Source organism: Ptychodera flava, chromosome 8, assembly GCF_041260155.1.
Source record: "Ptychodera flava strain L36383 chromosome 8, AS_Pfla_20210202, whole genome shotgun sequence".
Classification (NCBI taxonomy): Eukaryota; Metazoa; Hemichordata; class Enteropneusta; family Ptychoderidae; genus Ptychodera; species Ptychodera flava.
The window spans coordinates 35,806,045-35,833,089 of record NC_091935.1 but is presented as its reverse complement, the minus strand read 5'-3'; the positions used below and the strand labels follow the sequence as shown (position 1 = coordinate 35,833,089).

Sequence of the window (27,045 nt, the reverse complement as noted above, 5' to 3'; positions counted from 1 at the left end):
GAAAATATTCCATGAAAGGAAAGCTGATAATTTTGATAGATTTTGATCAAATGTGTCCCTACTATCATCATCATAAGGCAACCAGTTTTAAAAATTTTGCATTGTTTGGCTTTCAGGTTGTATGAGTCAATGTGTGCCACAGAGAACATGGGTGGATCCTCTGTACCCCCGTCACCGAGAATAAATGATCCAAGTTCCACTTTAGGTGAGGTAATCTCATTGTGTGGTAGTGGTTTCACCTTATTTGTGCATGCATTCTACTCACATAAGTCGTGAAATCCCTCACAAGGGCACTAAGACATGCTTTCACATAACTCTCCCTGGTCAGAGACCAAATACCATCCGTCTTACTCACAAGGGCACTAAGCCATGCTTTCACATATTAAACTCTCCCTGGTCAGAGACCAAATACCATCCGTGTTATTCCAAGTCCACTTCCCAGAATGCATCATGAGTGTTACATCGTAGGTCCCCAGAAGACACCCAAGAACCGCAGCATCACAGCACATGCCAGCTTATCATGTAAAAGCCCTGGCAACAGCACACTTCAACTCAGTGTACTTGCAATGGAAGCTTAAAAAAACACCATTGACTCTGTTGCTCGTCCATGGCAGTACAGCGCTCTTGTTCAAGCAGTTCCATGACGTGATAAAGATCACATTGTTCTTGGCAAGTCTGTCACATCAAGAATTAAGAAATTCGGGGAAGTTGAATGAAGTTGACAATTAAAGTTAAATGAAAGAAAAACCTTTCAAAACATTACTTGGCAAGTGTAAGTAACATTTCCATGAGCTGATATGGTAAAGGTACTTTGCATGTAATTCCACTTTTCATTCAGTAACATGCATTAAAGATTGCATGCTTGGGAATAAATTGTCAGTTTCTGAGTATATTTCACAACTGCCATTCTCTGTGGAATCATCCTGACACATCATTGAAACACTGTATGGTTTTGATTTCTTAGGGATTTGTATAAGCTAACAATTTCAGATCTTTTCATCTGTCATCACAGTGTCTGCCGCATCTTCTTTGATGTCACTGCCGATCGGGAAACAGGGGCAACTAGAGTCCGAGGACGACCAACAGTCGGTAAGTCCTTGCTGTTTTTGTCTTGATGTTTCTAGTTATTATCTTCATGAGGCCAGGTTGGGAGGGGGTTGATGTTCGTCAATGGTAACTTACCTTGTTGTACATTCAAAATAATGATACATACCTTGAAGAATCTTGGGTTCTGTCAAACATCGTAAAATTCATGTTTGAGATGAGAATGACACCTTTTGTCCGGCAGATGGCCGAGTCAACTAATGTTACTAAAGTTACTCTTTTTGAAGGCTTTGAAAGCAAAATAGAAGTAGGCGTAAAACTAGAACTGGTCACACAAGAATATTTCTTCCATAGTAGTTCTGTAAGAATCTACAACATCTCTGAAATAAAACCTCAAAAATTGCATCGATTTCCAGATTGGCTCAATCAGTAGAAGGCCCTCAGATAGGGATTCTGGTGTGGATACCTTGTCCCTAATGTCAAGGTCAACAACATTCTCCAGACAGACAGTTGGTGAAAGTGTGAAGATAGATGTCCATGGTATCACTGAAGCTAGTAAGTCCAAGCATTTGATTGGAATGCAAACCACAGATTCCAATTTTCATGACTGTATCATGTTTTGAAGTACTCCATGGAAGGTTTGTACACTCTTGGAAAGTCCTTGAATGTCAAACCTTTCCTGGAAAGTCCAAGAAAAATGTGTACCACTTCACGTAAATCAACTATATGTCAGAAAATACTAACTATCATAAAACTGTACATAAAGATTTCCACATTACTAATGCAAATAATTTTCAGTGATTTTGAGTATACATGTATGCATTAGTTTGAAAATGTCTTTGAATTCAAAATAATTTTACCATTAAACCCCTGTTTCATCTTTTAGGGTGATGGAATTTCACCAAATATGAGACAAGGTATCTAAAATAAAAGTGGGATATGATAAATGTTTAAACTTGCCTCCTGTTTTACCAATCGACAACTAAAACCCTGCATTTGTTTTACCTTTCAGGTGTTGAGATCTCTGAGGAACTAATTCAGGTTTTGAAAAACCGCTTGGATGAAGCCACACTGGATGTCATCACCTTACAGTTGGCAAGAAATCCCCTCTGGAAACTGACAGCAACTGACGTGAAGGTGAGAAAGACGTTGCGTGTCAGTCAGGGCTGTCCTGATATCGCATGCAAATCAAGATGTTCATATTGTGTTTATCAGAGAAATCAAAGTCTGCTGATGTTTATCAGTTGGCAGCAAAATGTAATCCCCAGTCTAAGAGTGATTATGTTTTTTCCAAGGTGAATTTTCTTGAACTTTCATTTTCCGCATATTACATCTCCAAAGATAATACCAAGTTCTGAGAATTTTTAATATTAGTTATACCACTCTCCGCCTCGTGCCCATTGTTCTAACCATGCTCTCTAATTTCCATAACCGAATATTTTATTATATACAACCTGGCTTTCTTTTGTTTAAAAAGTGTCCGATTTACAAGTTCTTTTGTTTAAAAGTGTCCGATTTACTAGTAAATCGGACAGTTCTTTTGTTAAAAACTGTCCGGTTTACTAGTAAATCGGACACTTTTAAACAAAAGAACTTGTAAAATGGACACTTTTTAAACAAAAGAAAGTCATGTGGCGACGAGTTAAAAAAACCAAATGCGAGACATTAACCAGAAGAAATTTATTTCACCATTAAGTACAGAGTAAAGACACTTTAAAAGAATCACCGGACTGAATTAATTTTGCACGACTGTACATCTTAAAATCAATTACAGGTCACCGTGAAATAAGGGTATTGATTGCAAATATCACTTCTGTGTTAAGGTTATTGTTATCACGATCGTTCGAAGCTGAAATTTAAGACTTCAAAGTCAGTTATCAACACTGAATGTAGAGGTTTCAGTCGCCTTTGGCAAAGTTAAATCTAGCTACAGGCAAACACACACAGTACCACAGTCATTGTGGATCTACACGTATTTTTTTTGTACTTGCAGTTTCTGTTGCGCCTTTCTCTGACGTGGCTGTGTAGCTTGGTCTTCCGATTGTGGCTGTTAGCACTAGCTTGACAGGGGGACTTTTCTTTTCCATCTTTGGCTTTGGTAGTTGAAGTGCACCGGATACAGCTTTCATTTCTACTTCATCCGCCATATCGATATACGTAGAGCGACTCGGCAATTGCGTGTATGCTGCTCAAAGTTTTCGACCCAAATGAGCAAAGCGTGACTCTAACGTCGATCTGCAAACACCTTTTCACTTCATTCAACCAACCAATCAATCAAACATAATTCATACAATTCAAATCAAACCAGGTGCGCAACCAAGTCATCGCTCTACAATAGCAACACATGTCAACTTTGTTTTATCCAATCATGGGTTATTTTTTATACTTTCGTTCAACAAGGTGTCAAAACGCGTCAATGTTTTCCTGCCAAAGTTTCAACTTGCACTGCACTACAATTACAAATAAAAACTTTCGGCTTGCAATTAAGGCTCTAAAACTCGGCAAATTCGTGGTGTAACACGGTCAGGGAACTCGTAGTCGGCGGTTTCCGGAATTTAACGGTACAGTTTGCCATAAAACTCCTCGGCCCTGCGGGCCTCGGAGTTTTACTGGCAAACTGTACCGTTAAATTCCGTAAACCGCCTCCTACTCGTCCGCTTACCTATAGGTATAATTTGGATGTGTCAAAAACTACACATCCATAGTCTAGAGTGATAATGGACGATGGTTGGCCCATATGTTTACCGCAAAGGAAATTGTAATCAGTAGTTTTAGAGAAAAGTAAGCTTTTACATTCATTTCAGTTCAATTTTACGGTGTCTTTGACTGTGACTTCTTTTGGAAAAAATATGAAAATTTTGATGTAACTCAGAAGAGTCTTGTTTCCTGACATGAAGATTTAGACGCAGTTCAAGATTTCTCATTTATGAGGAGACTAATCTTCAGTTGTTGTGAGGAATCAGTCTGTAGGAAGTACAGTGACAGGGATGTCAGTACCCTGAACTTTTTATTGCAAACTTGGTGGAAAGAAATTTACGTTTGTTCAATTTCAGTTTATCCAACCACTTGATGATCCTCCGAGTACCAAGGTTCACTTCACAGTACCACAATATTGGTCAGCACAGCTCTTTGCCATCGGATTCTACTTACGTCAGAACCTCCTGCAGTTCCTCCACCACCCCAAGTATGTGGACAACAAAGCGGAAAATCACTTCCAGGACTATTCGGTCACAGATAAAAATTACACCAACTTTGAAATTCCAGAGAAGGACGTGTTTTTGTACATTACGCCCCAGTCGTCTGGTGGGAAAGGTAAGTTTGTGTTGGGTGGGTCCAAACTGTCTTCAAGATAGACTCTCTTTCTCCATTCAGTGAGTAAAATAGGACTTGGAGGAGGGAGAGAGAATGAAGACAGAGATAGACAAGCAGCAAAGTCTGCAATCTAACCCTGATATACCTCAACTCACACCACCCCCCACCCTACCCCAATCCCTACCACAGGTATGTGCATAAAGACACAGGCAAACAGATAGATTGTGATGCAAGGGTACATGTAAGTCAGAGTATACTGACTTGCAGATGATCTGATATTCAGTAATAGGTTGAGCATATTGACAGGTTAATATGGTTGTGAGGATGACAAGACAAGTGGATGTGCATGCTTTGGTTTTGATATGTGAGTTTCTTGACAGTTTCAAAATGCCTAAATGGCTGTTTTCCAAACGCCTGATAATGACGTTGAAAATGTCACATGTACATGTTACCTGTGTAAGGTACTGATTAGAGTAGCTAATGTATACCAACGCAACATGTACATTTATTCTTAAATTGTTAGCTTAAATTCTGCATGTCTTTCAGTTAAACCAACTACGTAACTTACATGTACTAAAGCTTTAAGGTAATACACACTTCAAAACTGCAAAACTGACTTACACTTTTGCTGAAACTTCGTTCATTGAAACTTTAAACCTACTCATTCAAAATAAAGATTGAATATCAAGAGTCACCCTGATGTTTTGGTCCAATAGATAGAAATGGTCAAATTTTAACCATATTTGAAATAGAAAATGGCAGCTATTTCTGTGTAAACTTTATAAAAAATTTATTTCTGATTTTGACAAAGGAGCAAGCAAGTGAAAACTTCATTTACCAGCAAAAGTATCATCAAAATTTGAGATTCTGAATATCTGTCCCTGAGGAGCATTCCACTTCTGAATACATACAATTAATTTTATTATAATGTCAAGACTGCCACAAATAATGTGCATTTGTTGTCCACAGGTATAGCAGCAATATCTGTGTCAATGGTGGATGGAAAGGGTCATCCAGTCAGCATCCTCAGCTGTCCAAGACCCACGGTAGATCTCCAGTCCAACACACTGGCCACTCTGGATTTCGATGGATTCACTACGGTCTCAAAGTATACACTGAAGGTTGATCAAGATGCCAAATACCCAGGTAAGGCAGTAATATTTTAGAGGAAGATTTTTCTGTACTGTAGAAATTAATTCTTTCGAGCCCATTGAAGATGTGTTTTTATTTATGTAGTGTTGTAGTCATGTGTGTAAACTTGTTCACGACATCAGGGAATTCAATGCTGCCTATTAAAAAAGTGAAATAAGCCATTTTGGACAATTTTTCAAGCCAAAAAATTAGCAGCTAATTGTACTAAATTGATCAACTGCAAAAATCATCCGTAATAAAGAGGTACAGTACATCTCTATGAATCTGATGCACTCTGTTTGCTAAGTAGACAGCTATCACTGTGACCTAGCAGTTTGCTCTTTACTATATCATCCATGATTGGATATCGGGGAAGACTACTTTTTTATGCCCTGTCTTGTGCCTTTGTCAAAGGTCCAACATCACTGATACAGCTGTGTATGTGGGAGAGAGGCAATGTTGATATCCAACAACTGACAGACAAGCTGATGCTGGCCGTCCGACACTCGCTTTGCGATGTCATCATGGAGTACAGGGTACTGAGTGCGCCATTTGGATTCTGGCCTTACCCGGAGAGCAGTTCAGTGGCTACATCAGTGGCTACATCACCGTCACAAACACCTCCAAATGTTACACCACCCAAAAGTGAGTACTTCTGTACTAGTTTGGTTTTCATAGTATCTGTCTGTATACATTTTGGAAGCCTCGCTATTAAATACAGTGATCATAGTGCCATAATAGTTGTAAAATTGGATATCGACAGACACAATATTGCAGTACTGTATTCAAGTACATTTTCAGTATTTTAAAGTAATGGTACCTATAAAGGGGCTTGTTGAAAAATCTTAAAATCACACTTCATGCCCAGAGCCTTTTATTTATCATCATTTGTCACATGAGGAATATTAAATGATGAAAAAGCAATTATTGATGTTTAATTTTCATGTTCATCTAGTGTCTAAAATCATAAACATCACAACCCTGAATGATGGCTTGCTCAGTGTCAGCCAGGCAGATTATTCTTGATCATGTTACGTCAGGCTGGAATCATTTACTGTATATCTTAGACTCTGCCACCTTGCATGAATTTCCCAAAGAATAAACCCATCATACTCTGTCATTCTGCAGATACTGAAGAGAGCAAGTCAGCTGCCCAGTCACCCTCATTGACCAAACAGCTGTCAGATGGGGCAAGTCAAGACGCAAAGTCTGCAAACGGAAATGGTACTACGTCTCCCGTCAGCATCACAGCAAAGGTAAACAACTGCATTTTTTCAAGTGAATGTGCCATTTACATTTGCATCATTCATAGTGCTTCTGAAAACCATAATCTGTACTCTTTGCAAGATAATTTAAGCAGTTTAAGGTTGTTTCTTTTGAACTTGACGTGTGCATCGTCATTGCTAGTCCATTTCTCAATATGGTAATCAAAGCAGGCCTTGATGCTTTCTTCATGCAACGCATCATTCTAATATTGCGTGAGGTGTCTTGTTCCAGAGATGTGTCTCCTTCTAGATTTACACCAGCGTCTTCTCAGATGTGAAGGTGCACGTACCTCTGCATGCACCTAGTTAATACTAATGTATGCAGCTTTTGATCAAAATTGCATCGTTATGAATAATACCGCATTTTAAAAATAAGAAGTCAATAAATCCTTATCCCCTGTCAACAAAATGAAGCCTAGTTGTCATGGTAAAGAAGTATGAGCATTGAAATGAATACCCTGCTTTGAAATCTCACTGGAGTGTAACAGCCTTGTTTAGGCAGTAATGGTATGTGCAGTTTCCATGGAAACTTTCTAACATGCATGGTTCATTTCTTTTCATTATAAGACAAGCAGATTCATGCATGATAAGCCAAATACAAGCTGAACTTTTCAAGCATTTTGGGGTGATAGATTGTAGGATATTAACTTGAAGAGTCTTGTGTAAGCCTTGTACTAAGTTGTAGTACAATATGAACTATTCTGATGGTTTAAACGGTTACGTTGACAAAAGCCGGTTATTTGTTCCACTTAGCATCTCAGCTTGGCATTAATGTGTGACTCTAAAAATGCCTTTCTCATCAGCTTGTATTTGGCACTAGGTACACAGGTTACTGAATACGTGTATCTCTGTACTCAGATTTCATAGATAATTTATCATTTTACATTATCAAACAAATATTTGTAATATTCCCAGCTCACATGTCATCATTGTGTTCACAGCGTCATGGTTCCTCATTGGCTGATGTGTTTGCTTCGATTCAGGAGAAGCCGTACTTTTTCCGACAACAGGTACAGTTGTTGAGAGTCAAGCCATGCACTTTTGTCACAACTCACCTAATGCTTACCTCCAATAATCATAACCCTACTAATGGAATTCTGGCTTTTGTCCTCTATCTCTCTGTCTTTCCTTTCTATGTAATATGTAACTTCTCAATGGCGGAGTACATCCTACTAGAATTACAAAGGGGGACAGAACAATCTTGAATAGGAACAACAAAGTCGCTGTTTTTGGTATCTCATGTGACGTGTTTACTCAGAATCCCTTCTCAAAATCAACAATGCACTCAAATAATGTTAATCATCAATAACGTCATTTCAATTGAACCTCGCTGCAGTGTAGTTTGAGGTTTGCAGTACTGTGAGAGCAACCCCTCACTCATTTGTATATTTCTAATTAACCCTTTGAGCGCCAAAGTCAACTTTTGTTGCCTTTATGAAATGTACCCCAGTCAAATTTTTTCAAATTTTTGCCAAAATTTTGATGAAAACGTGTAGCCAATGAAATGTAATGTCTGTTTGGTCCAAAATAATAAAACAATTACAGAAAAATTCATAAAAATCATAAAAATGTTGCGCTAAAATTTTGGTGGGAAAAATTGCAGCACTCAAATTGTTAAAGCCAGATAGTATATTACCACTTTATTTGCTTTTTGTGTAAGCAAGGTGTCAGGTATTACATGTAGAGTGTCTGAAACACTGTCCCAGAGGTGCATACTGCCTTGAGTAGTTTCATTAAACTACGTTTTCAGCATGATTCAAGATTCTGACAAATCTGACTTCTGGAAAAGTACAAAATTGACAAACAATACCAAAACAGTGACTTTGTTCCCTCCAGTTTTACATCTACCTGCCAGATCTCTTCTTGCTTTGAACTGACTCTTCCCAATCCTGATCAGCCTTAACTTTCCCAGGTTAACTTTCACTGGTGACTGTCAGTACCTGTAACCTTGTACAAATTTTCTCATGAACAAGCTGATTCACCGCAAAAGCAACACAATATGCATAGGATATCAGAGATTGCTTTTAACTGCAGATAAAATTTTTTAAGAATGTGAATTTCAAACATTGAATGTGAAGTGAAAGTACCGACAGTCACTGAATAAACACAACTCTATCATAACCTGATGTATGTTTGAAAATTTTGGGTGTTCTCAGGTCTTGGCTGTATCAAGGTAGAAGGCTTTATACTACAGTAATACTTCAACTGAAATCTTCTTCAACAGTTAAGGATTTCATTTTCTACTGTAAAGCCTTTTTCATTCTTCAGGTTTCCGGAACTTTGATCTGCTCTGACCTGTCCTCTCATCTCATATTGCAATACTAGTTGGATAAATTTTAAAAAAGAATTAATAAATACAATAAATACGTAATCTCCAAGCAGTGGTGAAATCTTAGAATTTTTCTTAAAAGTCATGGACATCAATAAATTTGACTGAAATCGCATCATAGTTTGTCACTGTTATTCTCATGATATTGTCTGATTTCTAATTCCAGTCTATCCAGGCATTCTGCTCTCAACATAGCTGATATTTTGTTCTGTGTTAAGATCAATACAGTAGGCAAAGTGCTCTTTTCAAAATGACAAACTGAAGAATTATCCCAACAAACCCCTCTTAACTTACATACTCACCCCATTAAGCCCTATTCAAATTTGCTGAACAAAAGAGTCCATGATGAACATTGACGTAGATTCCAATATTTGTGGTCAGTTCCTGTCCAGCGTCACCTCTGCTCTGAGATTTATTGGTAACTAAACCAATCTATGTGTCGTAAGGCTGTCGTTTAGAGTCACTCCATCACTATAAGATTTTCAATTTTTTCATGAATTCCAACCCACGCATTTTTATATGTGTACTTTTGAAGAAAAATGATGTGTTGCATAATTCTGACACAGATGTCTTGCCGACTTTCTTGCCCAATATAAGTTATATAAGGTCAATTAACAACCAGAAAAAGTGGAGTGATGCCCTACAATGGCTCTCAGAATATGTTGTACAGTTATAGTCTCGTAAATACATAGATAGATAGTTTCTGCCAGACATGTCTCCACTTTTCTTATGGGTTGCATTCTTTGTAATAACTCCCTCACTGACGTACTAATGCTATGAATTTATATTTTATTCTATCGTTTCTTCTTTGACAATAGCATGTGATGATGTTGATGGATATTAAATTAAGAGACAAATTTGCCATCTTTTCAAATTCTTTTGGTTACTTTTGTTTCATGTGAGCAACTATGCATGTTGTTCTGCTCACTGAAATGTCCTACATTGTCAGTCATCAGATCTCTACTCCCCCCCCTGCTTCTAGATAAGAATAAATACTTTGACAACATGATTTATGGTACATACCAGACATATGTCATCAGCATACTTACATGTTATGTGTATGCAAGGTGTGAGTAGAGCCCTGATGATTGATAATTGGACATGTTTCAATAAGCAGATTCAACATGTTAACTATCTTGTCACATGAAACAAAGATATCCAAAGTAATTTGAAAAGATGGCAACTTTGTCCTCTTAACAATGCAAAACTACTTTAACCCAGTGATGGGCCAGTTAAGGGATGTGGGAGTGGCACTGCAGTCAAATGTCATACAGGACTCGTTCGACCTTTACATGTAGCCACAATTGTAATGTTCACTGGAGTGTATGGATTATCAAAATCTATCGCTTTTGGTGTTATATGTTTGGATATGTAAATGTTGTGGCTATTTTTGACTAGCTGCAACTAATAAATCTTGTGGAGGAAAACTACCATTGCAAATAACAAGAAATTTACATGTGTTGTCACAAGATACTGTCATATCCTTTCATTCCATTGCATTAAATGAATTGTTTACTTGTACTGTGTAAAGATTTCACTGGCTGGACCATCCAGAAACTCCGGTGAATTGACTCATGAACGGCAAAGATTGACATGTCTTTCAACTTCTCTCTGCATTTGTATATTGTCTTTTTACAACACAAAATTTTATAAACATTGGTGATAATGCAAGTTATCGCATTTGTTTGTGGCAACAAAACTTCATCATTGATATCCTAGAGACAACTTTTCCAATATTCTACTTTTGTTTTGCCAAGTTGTATATGTATGAGACACCTGTACCATATCACATTCCAAGACAGAATGCGACGGGCAGATGGTATTGTGTGTCTGTTCCAATAGTACATTACTGTAGTATCTCGGCATTGAACTTACCATTTTTATCTAAGAATAACAGGATATATCACACATCTTATCACAATGTCACGTTCATATCCATTGATTATACATGTGCCTACAAAGAATATTGTGTATGTGAGAATTAAAATGTTTCTGTTTTGTAAGTATATGTGCTTGGCTGTGTCAAGTGTTGTCATAAGTACAGTATTTGCAACTGTCAAATTTTCTAAATAATGCGTAAAACCTACCTAAATGTATTTGCTATCCAGCTGTAAAATTTGTCAATACTTCTCAAAACAGTAAAGGCCTATCGTAAATGCTGTCAGGAAATTCTATCTGCTAATAAATATCTTAGCAATCACGACTTGCATGGTGCTGTCCTGTTCAATTCCAGTAAATGTAATCGTAAACCAACTAAAATTTTCTTACAGAGGTCACCCCAAGTGCAAACTTTGTGTGACGATGTGTTTTCCAGTAGTAGTCCGCCTTCTTACACTGCTTATAGAAGATCATACATCCAACACAGTCATGAGAAGGTAGACATCAAACGGGCTGATGCTATTGAAAGAAACGAAATGATATAAAAGAAAATTAAATTAGGCAACTGGAAGTTAGGCCAGAAACAATGTACCGTCTCAGCTGCATTGGCAAGAAAATAAATCATGTTTTTATATGAGTAGGGTTCGTAAACTCCTAGAAAGTCCTGGAATTGAAAATCTCTGGGAAAGAGAAATTTGATCATGGAAGGTCCTTGGAAAGTTATAAGCCATCCAAAATTTTCTGAAATCATGAAGTAATCGGTCATGTTAATGTAAAAAATGATATATATACATATATATAATAATAAAAAAATGGTGTATTGTAAAAATGAATACCTGGAAAATGGTATTTTTGGACCCCCAAAAAGTCCTTCAAAGTCTTTGAATTTTCAGCAGCTTTGAGTGTATGGACCCTGTATAGAGCTGTTGACAAGAAATTCACCGAAATTCTTAAATTGACCAAGTGAGTGCAAGAGTTGGAGGAAACACCGACCTCAACAATAGGGGCAAAAGAAAATAAATTCCAAGAAATTGTAAGGTGCATTTCACCCCACCTCATCGTGTCAAAATTGCATATCATTTCGTTTCTCTGGATAGCATTAGCCATGTGAAAGGTGTAGAGCTTTGTGGTGCTAGCGTTAACATGGTGTTAAATGCACTGGTATCAGTAATGGTGACAAGCTAATCAGAGTGGATGTCCAATTGTCTCATCTGTCTTTCTTCAACTATCACAACTTTATTGTAACTGTTATGAGGGAAGATAATTCTTTCTTAGATCCAAAGCAAAACCAAAAACATCTTTTCCAAATATCATGATCAAACATGATATTGAAGTCCTGTTTTCATATTTCTAATTCCTTTCATTTCATCAACAGTTGAATGTATTGAAAAATTCCAAGGTTATCAAATTGTAGCAATTATTTCTGAACATTGACATAGTATGTTATGTCTAGTGTATGGAAATAGAATAAAACCAACACTGAGCTTGTTTAAAATATCAAGAACCAGAAAGTGTCTAGATCATTTTGGAGAGAAATTCTGAGTCATAAATGATACACAAGTCACAGTTTTTTTTAATTACATGAATTTAACCTAAAGAAGTTGTACTTTGTATGATTATGTCTGAAAAAGTTCTGTTCAGCCTTCACATGAACTGTCATCCTTTCCAAATTAAAAAAAATTCAAACTTAAAAACTAAAAGAAATATGTTTTGGACTTTCTGTTTGTCGAAAATTTGCCCATCATCACAGCTTTGTATCAAGTCCTACAACTATCTTTCTCTGTCTCTGCAATATATTTCATGGTGGAGGGGTTTTTACTCAAGAAAATCTACACTAAATGATGAAACTCTGTGAATAATGCTAACGGTTCTTTATTGATAAAGTCTGCTACAGTTTAAATTTGTTTTGGATAACGCCCAGCACCTTGATAAAAGCTTGTGTGTGTTTTGCTGCTTTTGTGCTGAGTGTTTGTGACTTTATTGCTGTACCATGTGTTGAAAATACACATGAAAATACCACATGTTCATTCTTCCAAAACATTCACAATAAGTGTGTGTTCAGCATTCATTCCACCAAACTGCTATTGTGTTGTGTTCATTGCTGTGTATATGTATTTCATGTGATTTGTCGCTCCACTTTGTGTTGGTGTTTCCCATATACTTCTTCCAGGTTTCCTGATTACAGAAATTCTATAGTGTTTGAAATTCTTTCATCTCTTGCATCATAACGTGTATGTTACGGGACATACATTATATAATTAGAACTTGTGTGCAAATATGCTTCAAATCCAGCCAATGCAAAATCTGTGTATGAAAATATTCATTATTCCATTCAAAGCATACTCAGTAGCCCAATTGAACTCTGTGTTGTAGATAATATGTAATACAGCTAGGAAAACAAATTATTACTACTGTAGCTTTTGCATTGTCTTCTCTAACCAATACCTAACAAAGTCAATTGTGCAATTTTTTGACACGTGATTTTATCTGCAGAGCCTTCCATGCCAGAGAGGAAAGCTTTTTCCAGCAACGTAGAGCAATGGAAACCGAAACAGTATAGCAGAAATCATATCTGCCTATGTAGTGCACTGCTATTCTTTGAATAATCTCATTTTTCAGCGCCCTCTGAGATCTTGCGTGGAAGGAACATTTCATCAAAGCCATTGAAAGTGAAGTTGTCAAAACTGATGCCGTATAGACTATTCACATTGTATTTTGTCTCTTTCTTGCAGCGCTCCAAGTCAACTTCATATGACACCTTCTCACCACCTTTCCTTAGGAAGCTGATGCAGCCAATGCAGGTAGCCTTCTGTAATTGGCGTGGGCTGTTTTATCATTTACTCTATAGCTTGGCAATTCTTCCAGACATTCGCACGGCTGTTGAAGTAATGCTTGAAAAAGCCCAAAGCTGTTTGAAGCATTTCAAAAAAATTGAAACATTTTGTTGTCGTGACGTGGCACCCTCGTGTGTTTGTCAAAGGCAATGATGCTACGCGTTCTTCTTTAAATTTCCAGTTTTCATGCTTAGCTCTAGGAATTATTCTGAATTAAATCAAGATGCATATTAAAAACAAAATTTTGAAAAATACAAAGAGAAATGTGATTTCACAGACATCCAGCCAAATGCCCGTTGAGTAAATTACATCTGAAAACAATTTCATCCTGCAAAATACACATGTAAAACTACAAGTGTTTATGGCCATGTAGTAAATATAATATGTATCATCTGTTTATACTATTGTTTGGTTGTCAAAAGTTTTTGATGAATGATTGGTCCTAATTTTTTATTGCCTCTTCTCATTTGTGAAATCATAAATAATTAAATCGGTTACTTGACTTGATATTGATAAAGTACAACATTGCTAACCCTGTTTTGATAACCAAATTCTCACCTTCAAGTTGCTTCAAAGATCTGCATGCCAGGCACTGCGGATAATCCAGCACTTTACTGCATGTACTAACTTCAATCTCTATCTGCAGTTTGCATGGACACGTTGATGCTGTATGCGATGTTTGCAGAATGACATGATGTTTTCCCCCCAAAGTTGAAGTGTGATATAGTGGGCATCATATTACAGATTCTGTTGCATGAACTCTGTGTTATGTGGGAAGAGGGGAACACCTTACAAGACACTCAGTTGATGTAGGAAAGTAATATTCTGGGCAAATTATGCAGTCTTTTAGTTCACATTTTGCAAAGGCCAATTCAGGAACAAGTTATCACATGTACTTGTGACACCCCCCCCCCCCCCCCCTCCCTCCCACCTATACCTGGTTCAGTGGGTTAGTCCTGGCCAGTCAGTAGAAAGCAGTAGATTTATGCTTCAGCATGGGGAGAAAAGTAGATGAAGTAGATTTCATGGTAATTGACTGTGAGAAATTATTTTTGGAATGTGTAAGTTTGACATGCTTGAGGAATCACCAGTAGTTACATAATTATATTTTAATTGTTTGCCTCTAGATGTGGTGGTGTCTTAATTTCACCTTGCAAGCTGACAATGTCAGAATGGATCACTACACTACAGTGACAACCTTACATATTAAATGTTCATGCACAAACTGACACTTTACTTTAAGTCTGGATCAGTAAAGTTTTGTTGACAACTTTACAGTGATAAACTTAGCTTTGTAACATTAAAAGGGGACTTGTTACACTTAATTTGAGAGAGTGAAACCACGAGACTTTAGTCTGGCCAGGTTCATCTTCCACTATCAAGTCAAATTGGTCAAGCCCATTAAAACATAACTTATTGTCTCAAAACAACATATTTTAGCTGACTTGACATGTTTCATTAAATGCATTCAATGGATTTGACAATTTGATTTCACCTAAAAGCACACAAACACAAGCATTTCCATCAACTTCACATCCTGAAACATTTATGTAAATTGTAGTTTTTGCCTACGACCATATGGTATGTGTCACAGGTGGTCTTATGCTAATTTTATGCTAATTAATCACCTCACTTGAACAGGGACATATTTTATACCAATATTTTAAGGGCCATCGATAATAAAAGCTGACGCACGACAAACATAATTCTTTCGTTTAGGGGGGAGGGGGTAAAAGCTCATTTCGTTTTGTGTGCGTCAAAATCGCATAAGGATTTTCTATTGTTTTCGAAGTGCGACTTTGCAGCGAGAACGCAATACTACCTTCACGTTCATCGAGAACAGAATGACCACAAAATATGGAGACAGAAAAGTCAACGAAAAGACATGAAGGTGAAATAAAAACATGTATGGTTTTTCAATGTGAAACATGTATGTGAAACATTTTCCTACGTGCGAAATACATGTGCCCTTCCGGTATTTTTCATGGGCGTGCGGATCAGAGAGGTGTGTGTGGGTTTGTCAGAAACTGCATCATAATACAAAATTGATTTCGCATAAGAACTTTCGTTTTGAGGGGGGGAGGAAGGGGGTTTCAAGTAAAACGAAGGAATTACGTTTCTTGTGCGTCAGCTTTTATTATCAACGGCCCCTTAGTGGACTTGACCTGATAAACAGGGCAGTGTGGACTTTGGTATACTTCATTGACAGCGTGACAGCTGTACTCTCACACTATGTGTACAACTTACATCTCTTCAGTTGACTCTCACTCACTATTTACACTCCGACAATTCTTTACATTGTTCATCACACTTCACCTGTGACCTATTGCATGGATTAATTTTCTTTCATTTTGTTAAACAGGTTTTTGTTTAATAAAAGTCTTTGTGGTTGTTTCACACCATTTTATAAGTTTTTCTTTTTTTTATCCAATAATGTCACCAAAGAACTAAGTTTCTAATGATGGACAGAAACTTCACACAACTGTTAATCATTTTCCTATCAAGAATTTGTTTTGCTTTTTTACCTTTTTACTTTTATTTTCACCTTTCTGTCCTACAATTTTGCATTTCATGATTGCAGCATGTTGGTGTCGATCCAGGCATCCTGAAATGTTTCGACTTTGCTTCAAGCTGGTTGTTACCATGGTTACCACGTATTTTGGATGTCACCATATGCTGACTACAGAAAATCTGTTGCATGGAAATTTTTCTTGCCCTTTGACCTAATGGAGGTCACAGGTTATTAAGATTAGTGTCAAATATAAGTAGTAATTGAATGTTAACAATTTGTCTTCTTCTATTTTGGTGTAAATATTTCCAACTATCTAAGATAAAAAACAGCATGTTTCTTTGGTCGTTGCAACATGCCATCAGTAATGTTAAAATTTATCAGATAATGACTTGAATTGCTGAAACTCTGCACCATTGCTTTCATAGCGGTCTTGCTCTGTGGCTGCCCCTGATCACAACAGCATGCAGGGAATGCTGGATCCGCAGACTGCCAAGTCACGTCGACAACTGCTCTTCGAGTCGTCCTCAGCGCAAGCTTCACCAAAAGTTTCACCCTCATCACGCTCTATGAGTCCACTAACACTTCTCTCCAAAAGTCCAAAGGTACTGTCATGTCATTTTAGCAAAAGAGACTGGAAAGATCTTGTAGATGTGCTAGTGGTCAAACCTTTGAGATCACTGTATTTGATAGTACATGTAGAGCCAACTGAAAATCTGAAATCTTTGGATGTTCATTCTCATCCATACTGGAACATCCACCGATAGGATTTATACTGAAATAATCAGAAATCTTCCCCACCCTCCAAAAAAATTGTGAAAACCCATGGAAAACAGGTATTGAGTTTATCACAAATCTTCTTTTGGAAGAATTATGAAAATTTATTGTTTGAGTACATATCAAGATTATTACAAATCTCCCTGCAAAGAAAACAAACCATCATCCATTGAAAGGATTCATGTTGATACTTGTCAAAAATCCTACATGGCAAATAATTGTCCCTGAACTCGTATATTTTCCAGACTTTGGTCAAATTCAAATACTTTCTGCTTAAATGATGGAACTCAATAGCAAGATTATTTTAATGCATGATATCTGTGATGATGGTGGCCACCAAATTTAGGATCAGGTTATTTTTGTCATGACATATTTGTAAATTCAGAGATCTGGGTCCATGCATGTGGTTCTGCCTCACATCCAAAATTTGTAACTTTGGTAACTGTGTCTCTTTAGGGCAAGGGTGGAGATGAGATATCCACTCAGGAGTCGGAGAGAATTCACCGACACGGGGAAAGAATGAAGAGACGGAAGGAACTTGAGGAAGGTGACCGTGGAATTCTACATCCGATGTACACCATTTCATGCAAAAACTGGCTAGAGCATGAGTTCAAACTTGGTAGGTGTGACAAGCACTCATTCCAAATTCTGGTCAAATTTAGATTTTCATAGCATCATTTTCACCAGTTGATTTGACTAGTGAGTAAAGCTAAATTAGGTCAAATAAAAAATATGCATGTTTCCAGTAACATGCCTCCGAAAATCAGGGCAGGTAGGTTGAAGGAATTTTTTCTTTACTTTTCTGTTTGTTGGCTGAGACTGATACAATGATGGTAAAATTTAGGGAATTTACTCAAAATTTTTGAAAAGGCAAAAAACACGTCTAGGGTTGGAGGGTTTTTCACGTTGCTGGAAACATATTTTTTTGTTTTGCTTTATTACTGTGAAGAGTAGATCATCATCAGCTATACAGTCAGGATTGTTGTGTATTTGTTATATGAAACCCATGTACAATGTCACTGTGGTTGAATTTTTGCTTTACACTTGGGTTGATTTTATGAAAATTGGAGGATGAACAAAGTTCACAAAAGCAGTACTTGCTATTGTAATTTCTGCAGAATGCTGTTCCTTGGTAGGGACAAGAATGAACTTAGAGTCTCATTGAAGATTCCAGTGTCACATTATACTCTGTACAGTTTCAGATATGAACAGTTTTTGGCAGCTAAAAACTTCTATATTATTCTAGCCTTAGATTTTGCTGACAATTCTTTGTTCTGTGTCGTTTGCTAGGTGTACCAGCCGTTCACAGGTTCAAGGCTGACCTCTCATCAGGGTTTTCAGTGGACATCGCCCTTTATGAACTGCTGACCATCATAATTCCATCCATATGTCCTGACCTGGTGATCAAATCATTCCAGCAATCCGAGGACTTGCACTACCGCCTGACTGAATTTCCCATGCCTGCGGTCAGTTCAGAACATTTTGAATGTTGTCTTCTATGTGTATTTCCCATGTTTGCAGTTATAATCTCAGTCACTTTTTCACTTGTAAAATTTGCAAAAATTTTATGGTTCTGTAGTGTTCCATTACATACTTACTAAAGTTGTTAAGAGACAAGATGCAACCATTTTACAATCATAATTAAGAACTGAAATAAATTATGATTAATATATACTGTAATTAGAAACATGTTAATAATGTAGCTTTTTTACAGTTATATATTTCTGGCAAAGTAAAGCCCATGTATAATTTTTTACTGAATTCTAATGCTTATTATGTGAATCCCTCACACAGTCTCATGAAGAGAGATCTGAAGCAACTTCATCAGACCCATCTAATGTGCTACAGTCCACTCAGATACCATACACACCCAAGAACTTCATCATTGTTGGGCGCAATATGGAGCAGTGGAGAGCTACGGTTGAAATGGAGAATGCCGGATACTCTCCCAATTATCCATCCTTGGTCAATCCAAAAAGTATGTTTATGTCTCCATCTAATTTAGATGTACATGTAAACCCTTTCTCCCCATTGTCAAGTACACAGGTCTATGTTCACCATTGAAAAACAATGGCATAGGGCAAATCCATTGAGGCTAAAGGGTTAAGGGTTAAGTTTGCTGTTATTCACTTTGTTTTTTGAGCGTTTTTTTTTTTTTTTTTTATGTGACGGCAACATCAACTTTCATTCGTTGTACTGTATTTTCTAATTGTTACCTGGTGAATGTTTATCAACATGGCCAGGGTAAGTTGAAGATGGATGCAAATATCAGTAGACAAGATGTTAGAATGCAAAAGCACAAATCTTTCTAAAGTTCTGAAGTTTGGTTTAATGCTGTGACTTAATACTGTAGAACCTAATTCACTATGACTAAAATCATTAATGTGTGTGTGTGTGTGTGTGTGTGTTTGTGCGTGCACACGCATTCATGCCACCAAACAACAGTGAACAATAATTACTGCCACAAGCAACTGCAAACCATGTTGAATAACTAAGGCTGTACATGCTACAAATATATCAAATGTGTTGGTCAAGTATAAATAGCCTTTAGATTTGCTACCAGCAGAAAATGTACAATTTACTAAATAGTCTGCAGCATGCAAAAAAGCTGTATCAGCTTCTACATCATGTGGAATTTAAACTGTAGCAGGTAAACTAACTCTACGAATATCACCTTCATCTTTCTGACTGAAATTTCATTATTTTGTCTTTTTCCTGACAGCCCGGAAGAGTTTCCAACAGTATGATCCCCTTGAACCTGGACTTGCAAGTTCAGACAAAGCCAGTGACTATGTGAGCAATGTCAGCCTAGGAGCTGGCACATTGCCAATACAGATCATTGTTCCCAGGCAGAGACTTTTTCTCTTGACGGCACAAAAGAAACAAGTGAGCCCTCAATCTTGCTTTTGGTTTTTTTCACAGGATGGGTGTGTCAGTGTCAGCACATGTACTTGAAATATCAAGCAGTTTTGCAGTGTGAAAGGAGGATTATGTTTGTCTTATCAATCAACCTGATATGTTTGATAACAGTTTGAATTGATAAGAAGTCTGCAGGTGGAAAAAATATGACCTGAGCAAAGTGCAGTCCTGTCTGTCACCTACATGTACCAGTTATATTGACAGCAGTTTCATGGTTATTGTCTTTGAGCGCCAAAGTAAATTTTTGTCACCTTTATAAAATGTTCCCCCGAAAAAAATCTGAAAAAAATTGACGGGGGAATCCCCTGTCAATTTTTTTCAGATTCTTGCCAAAATTTTGATAAAATAAATAATAATAAATAATAATAATAATAATATTTGTTCTTATATAGCGCACATATCCACAAGTTCATGTGCTCAAGGCGCTTTACAATTATTATTACCCCTGGGTCACTGGACCTAATATGATACCACTCAACTCCCTGGGGAGCAGACAACAGCTCACATGTGCAGCCAATAAGCGCAGCAGAGCTAAACGCACACATAACAACCTCTGTCCTACCAGGTACCCATCACTCCTGGGTGGGGAGAAGCAATGAGGAATAAAGTGCCTTGCCCAAGGACACAACACCACAGCCATGCCGGGGCTCGAACTCACCATCCTTTGATTGTGAGTCCACTGCTCTAGCCACTGGCCCATGATGCCTCCACAAAAAAGTGTGGCCAATGATTGAAATGTGATGTCCACTTGGTCCAAAGTTGTAAAACAAATTAAAGAAAAATATATAAAAATCTGTAAATGTCGCACTAAATGTTGGTGGGAAAAAATTACAGCATTCAAGAGTTGAATAGAGACGCCATCCAGATAGCTCTGTTGTTTAAACTATTGTGGATACACATTGTATATTTTTTGCTGTACATTCTTGTTTCAGATTGCTATTTACACCTACAACTGGTCATCAGAGCTGAACAACATGCTAGACAAGCTGAGCAATAGATTATTCCTCTGGCACAATGCCAGGTCACATCTGTTGCAGTGCATCGTCAACCAGAAGATGGGTCTCTTCCATCATAGGAACTTTGGAGATCTGGAAAATAACAGCGGCAAGGTGAGGGCGCCCTTCAACTCACTTGTATTGTATTGTGCATCTATTCCTGTGGATAGCAGCTATTTTCTCTGCTGTTGAAATTGTACTTCAAATGTGATAGGATGAAATAACACTTCATCATGTTGGAAACTCAGATATCCATTACAAAACATGGACTTTATGCCCGTACAAAAGGGTAGCTCAGAAATTATTTAAATATTGATTCATATTTTTAATATGTTTTTGAATAGCTAGTGTTCAAATAATGAACAAATGGTCATTGGGTTAAAATTATACTGACAAAACCATCACCAGTTCGGAAATAATTTTTTGTTCAAAACTTTTTATTTTGACTATGGTTAAGCCTTACAAATAAACAGAAACTTTTTCACCACAAATATCCTAATCATTTGACAGCAGTAGCCTCAAAAAGTCAAATATCCTTTTCTTTTATATAATACAAGGGATGTTTTCTATTATAAGTAAGTAAACATAAATGTGTTTCTCATTTTGCTAACATTAATCTCCATTAAGACTATAAGAGATTTTAGTTCTCTTCATGAAAACGGGTCCTTCAACAACTCTCATTGCATTGTCTTTTTAGGAATTGAATCCGTTCTGTCGCAGCACTGATGACATAGACATGCTAATAAAGCGCACAGTTCCACCACTGAGAGATCACACTGGCCTGGGCCACAGCAGGACAATGCGGGCACCCTCACACCATGTCCACCCAGGTGTGCCGGTGTTTGATGAGTTGATGCGGGACACTGTGCCTGCCAAACCACTTTGGTACACCCAAGGCGTTCATCGGGATCCTGTGATTGGCCATGGTACACAACTACTGGACGTGAATTCTAGGCATAAACGAGGTGAATGGTAGCAACATTTTTGTACCTTTTGAATAGATGCATTCTGATTGGTTTAATTTCAGCAGATAAATTTGAGATGTATAGTTTCAACCAGTAAGAAGTGATTTTACTTAGAGGATTATGGAGTCCTGTCTCTTTGGTACCATTATCATGCAAGCAAGTAGTCTGTACCTAAGGCATTAAATATTCCTTGTGCACAGGACTTTGTTTTCAAGCCTTGACTACCATTACCAATATTATCCTATGTACCTTACATATAATGATAATGTACAGGATCATGCTGGAACTTTCCAACTTGCAAGGTAGCCACAAGGTTAAGCAAGTTCAAATTACATGTTTTCCTAATAAGTAGTAATGCCAGAAAATTATTCCATGCTTCAACAGTTCAAAAGTTCTGGAGTATATTATAACTGATTTCTACAAACTTCCAATTTGCAGAGGCAGAAACCCGTTTGAAGCTGGAGAATCTGTATGTAACCTGGCAACAGAGAGGAGGACATGCAAACATGCCAATATCTGTAAGTCAGATCACCTGTGACCTTTCACCTCAGCACATTGGTTTCATCCCATAACATTGCAGTGCCCAGTGATCGGATTGCGAACACTGTTTTAACATGAGTGGCATGCATGATTATTGGGAAAATTTGCCACATCTAGGGAAATGGGAAATTGTTTTGAAAGAACTAAATTATGATATTTTCACCAACAAACTATTGTGAAAACCCTGGTTATTTTCATGGTGTATTTTGAATTTTAACCCATATACAACATACATTAGGATGCTAAGAGAGCTATAGCTAAGATATTTCAAATTAAAGAGTATTGCAATGCTCTTTGTTGACACACATGCCGTAATGCCTCACAGTAATATGACAAAAACAAACCACCAATCAGCTGCAGTTTTAGACCCTTTATTTGAAGAACAGAAACCACCAAGAAACTTATTTCATAAAAGTCAAGGGGTTCATAATTTTTAACTGTATACAAATATGGTACATGTAGATTATCAGCGCACATACACACACACACACACACAACCAAAATGATTGAAGGCAGGATTAAGAATTAATCATGTGTTTGGCAAATGTAATATGGAATCAGTGATTCTGAAATACACCAATCATGATACATGTAAGAGGTTTACCCAAATTATATAAAAAGAATACAGATTCCTTCTGAATCACTTGTTTAACCTGTTCACCCCCGATTCCCTGTAAACTGGTCCACACCCACCATTGATAGCAATAAGTTTAGGCCAGACCATGGTGGTGAAATGGTTAATGCAAACTCCTATTTAGTGTAGCTTTATGGTATAATAATGTTACCAGAGTACAGCAACCAATAGAATTCCTTGTCTCTTTCACATCATGCAGGAAGACACCATAAAGCTTTTAAAAATGTCATCACGATTGGTCCACTACTGTGCAACACCCTTGCTGTTCAGCCCAGCATGGAGAAGCAAGGTGTTGATTGCCGACCAAGATAAGTCAAGCCATGTCTTCACGGCCAGTACGTCCACTCAGAAACCCTTTGCCAATGAGGAAGCTTGGCATAATGAGCTCAGAGTCACTTTTGTGGAGCAATACATCCAGTATCTACAACAACTTGGGTTTTCTCCCGCCAACACAAGACCGCCATCACCTAAGACAAGGTAAATATCATTATATAGCTTCACTTTGAGTGTGATGTTTGGTTAAAAATTTGCATCTTCTCAATCAAATCACACAAATCAGTCTTAGACTATCAGTATATATCTATAAAGAAATTAAAAAATATACATATTTGATACAATATCTCATTTGACTTCAAACTTTGACACTGAATTGTATACTAATATATAGATGTTTATCTGGGGTCTGAGAACGGATGCACTATGAGATCATCTGCATTAGGGTATATTCAGCTAATTTGAATTTAGGTCTACCAATGGATGAAGATTTCATAAACACTCCACTGTTCATTATGCTTGGCCAATATACCTGAGGTAGATGCACATATGCCATCAAACTTTCATGCGACTCTTGACTAAGTGCATAAAGATAAGAGCAGTTAACTCATGTTCTTCAAATTCACCATGCTTAGAAGGTTCAGAGGGACATGTACAGAACTTTGCAAAATTCTGTACCTTTCTCTCGACCCTTATGCAGCGCTCATTACTTTGTAAACTGGATGTACTTATTTAGCCGCTCCCCACATTGATTCCAAATACCTGATTCTTGTCACACAATGTCATAATTTTATGATGTACTACAATTTTTCACACATCAGCAGGTCCAGCCCAAGGCTTCCGAGGCACCAAATGAGGGGTGCCCCCAGGGGAGGACCATCAAGTCATTCTGAGAGGAAACCTGCTCCAGAAATGTCCAAGCTGGAGAGACTGAGCCAGTCAAGTGCCAGTTTACAAGGACCATCAAAGTACTTGCACAAAGCAGTACCAGGTGGCATTATGCTGATGGAGCTATCCTTCCAGGTGAGGTCAAAGGTCAAATGCTGGTAGAAACAAACAAACCACAGAAATGACTACAATCTGTGAACTTGTTTATGGTAGTATGTGCCTTGAAGTTGAAAGACTTAAAGTTTGAGCAAAACTTTTGCTCAAACTTTCCTCAATGAAACTGTTAACTATGCTCATAACCAATCAAGAGTAAAAATCAGGGGTCACCATGCAAAGTCTTGTACTAGAAACAAACTACCTTACTTTACCAATATTTGAAATTCAAAATTGCCACCATCCCTGTTAACTCTATGGGGAAAAATGAAATTTTTGATTTTCAAAAAACTATGCCGGTGAAAAATTTTTCTTACTTAAAATGAACGCCCACAAGTGGTAGATCGGAAAAGAATTGCAAAAATTTTGAGAGTCTGAATATCTTTCCATGAGGCACATAGTACCTTAACAGATGCATTATCCTTCCTACGATAGTGTTATATTCACTTGACCTGTGCGTCAGCCCTTTACTGATACTTGCTTTAGATGGCTGTGATTTGACTGAGAAGTATACAATGTATGTGTGGATGAACTTCATCTAAAGTCAATGTAGAGTACACATTCTTTATCCTATGGAATGATCTGTGTCTCTCTTGCAGTACTGTTATTTTATCGTGAAGCTCTATGCATTGGAAGCATCCAGACTGCCGGCAGGTAGAGCTGTCAATCCACAGGTAAGAATTCTTATCTCTTTCAATTTTGCCATGTCATCTTGTGTATATCTTTCTGTTGCTCAAACAACCTGCACTACCAGTAGCTTTCCACATGTTTCTGTTGTTTTTCTCAGATACATGTATGCTGTCACCGTTGTGGCTTACAAGCTTTGCTTTGCCTGTTGTTGTTGGCTGTGTCTACTTTTATGTTTCAGATTTACAATTGCTGTTCATCAGCTTGTGGTTGCTTGTTATCCACATTTGTACTATGATATACATGTATGTGTTTGTACAGTGAAATAGTATACCCCTGGTAATTTTCAGTAGGCTGCCTGTTTGTCAGTGTCATTCTGGCTACTATGTAACACAGCTCAGCTAAATTCATTCTGAGTGCACATAGACATTTTTCCATATCAGTGTGTGTCTACAATTTGTATACTTTTTAATGTCACTTTGGTAATGTGTGGAGTAGCTCTTGTTTGTGATAAATGTTTGTAAACTGCAAACAAACATTTTCATATCGCACACTGGGAAGTGAGCAAAACAAACTTACAAATAATACAGTAGGAAATATGTTGAAGAGAGAGAAATGAATTTCAAAATTTTGTAAGAAACATTGTTTTGAGCACTATCACACATTCTAAAAGTATCTATTTGAGACTTCTACACTCCAAACTACAGTACATAGAATCTGACATTTAACTGTGCTTAAAGTTGGAATTCTTTGTGTACATTGCAATATTGTGGTGTTGTAATTCCTCTTTTTATAAACATGCAATAAACTGAATTTTCCCATTCGACGATGAATCAGTATGTGTAACAGCTTTCTGATAGTAGTTGATACTGTAAGTGCAACACAAGTACCTTTATAATATAAAAGTTGACTGTTATGTCAGCACACTGGGAGAATTCTGATGACATCTTCCTTATGGTAGTAGTGCATGTGTAAGAGTGCCTCACTGTGAATAATTGTTAATGCACAATTATATCATACCAGTGTATTGTTAGCACAAATACTACGATCTGATCGGTCAAGAGGTGAAAATAGCCATGCTATATTGGCAATATAGCACAGTTGGAACAGGCACTAGCTCTCAGCTTGAGAAAAATTCCCTTTTGCACGCCAGATTTTCAATTTAATATTATGATATACTGCCTCAGCACTGGGTATACCACTCAATTTTGACCAGTTCACTCCATATATGCACTCGCTATAGTCATGCACATACATTGTACCGGTATGTCGTGAGCTGGTCAAAATCTTGTGGTAAACAGTCACTGGGTGTGCTTTATTGCTTAAATATACCCCTCAAGATACTGTTGCACAATAGTACAACTTAGTGTGGGTCCACTACTCTTCAGTATTGCCATTATGGTGTGGAGTGTTAAAAGGCTGTAAATGATAGTCACATGAGTCACATTGACGCATTTTCACTAATCTTGATGCAGATGTTAACGCTTTGTCAGGGCAGTTGTCAGCTTAGTATAGATTTATGATCAACACCAACGAGGAGGTCTTTTCTTCTTGGTGCCTTGAATTCATTTCTGTAAACAGGACTGTACTACATGTTGATGGCTACGTGTTACAAGGTTCTTATTGATATATACTGATACTCTTCCCATAAACAGTCAACAGTGGATATTAGAGTTTTCCTGTCAACTGGTCTGTGTTTGATACAGGTGTATGTGTTGAAGAACCGTTCAAACAGCATACGTGTAGTTTGCTAACATTGTCCTGGTTATAAAGTGTGCAATCATTATTTACATCACTTGAATCAACCCTCATGCAAAAAGCATCCATTCAAAATATCGTTTGTATCCCTGATCACCCTGATCATTCTTGTATTTCATACGTTTTTACCCCCAGGCATGCCTTCACATTTGACAAGTTCATTCCATGCAAGCACTCACTATAGCTTGTGCATGTGTGTGCTGAACTGGTCAAA

General features: G+C 37.4%; 1 protein-coding gene across 16 annotated transcripts in view; it reads left to right on the top strand.

The window, feature by feature from the left end:
• LOC139139192 (KICSTOR complex protein SZT2-like) overlaps window positions 1–27,045 on the top strand; it is an 88,515-nt gene that overhangs the window by 48,601 nt on the left and 12,869 nt on the right. For 5 of the 16 annotated variants that reach the window (XM_070708001.1, XM_070708005.1, XM_070708004.1 and 2 more), the window contains 22 exons: window positions 117–205; window positions 1,013–1,089; window positions 1,461–1,599; window positions 2,057–2,181; window positions 4,098–4,356; window positions 5,326–5,502; window positions 5,902–6,132; window positions 6,616–6,743; window positions 7,694–7,762; window positions 11,352–11,456; window positions 13,692–13,760; window positions 16,731–16,907; window positions 17,536–17,698; window positions 18,370–18,545; window positions 18,874–19,057; window positions 19,802–19,965; window positions 20,931–21,107; window positions 21,691–21,958; window positions 22,397–22,476; window positions 23,332–23,609; window positions 24,227–24,428; window positions 25,046–25,120. In XM_070708001.1, coding sequence (XP_070564102.1) covers window positions 117–205; window positions 1,013–1,089; window positions 1,461–1,599; window positions 2,057–2,181; window positions 4,098–4,356; window positions 5,326–5,502; window positions 5,902–6,132; window positions 6,616–6,743; window positions 7,694–7,762; window positions 11,352–11,456; window positions 13,692–13,760; window positions 16,731–16,907; window positions 17,536–17,698; window positions 18,370–18,545; window positions 18,874–19,057; window positions 19,802–19,965; window positions 20,931–21,107; window positions 21,691–21,958; window positions 22,397–22,476; window positions 23,332–23,609; window positions 24,227–24,428; window positions 25,046–25,120 — 3,412 coding nt within the window. The remainder of the gene's footprint in view (window positions 1–116; window positions 206–1,012; window positions 1,090–1,460; window positions 1,600–2,056; window positions 2,182–4,097; window positions 4,357–5,325; window positions 5,503–5,901; window positions 6,133–6,615; window positions 6,744–7,693; window positions 7,763–11,351; window positions 11,457–13,691; window positions 13,761–16,730; window positions 16,908–17,535; window positions 17,699–18,369; window positions 18,546–18,873; window positions 19,058–19,801; window positions 19,966–20,930; window positions 21,108–21,690; window positions 21,959–22,396; window positions 22,477–23,331; window positions 23,610–24,226; window positions 24,429–25,045; window positions 25,121–27,045) is intronic. The other 11 variants (XM_070708008.1, XM_070708007.1, XM_070708011.1 and 8 more) reach the window with 8 other exon arrangements.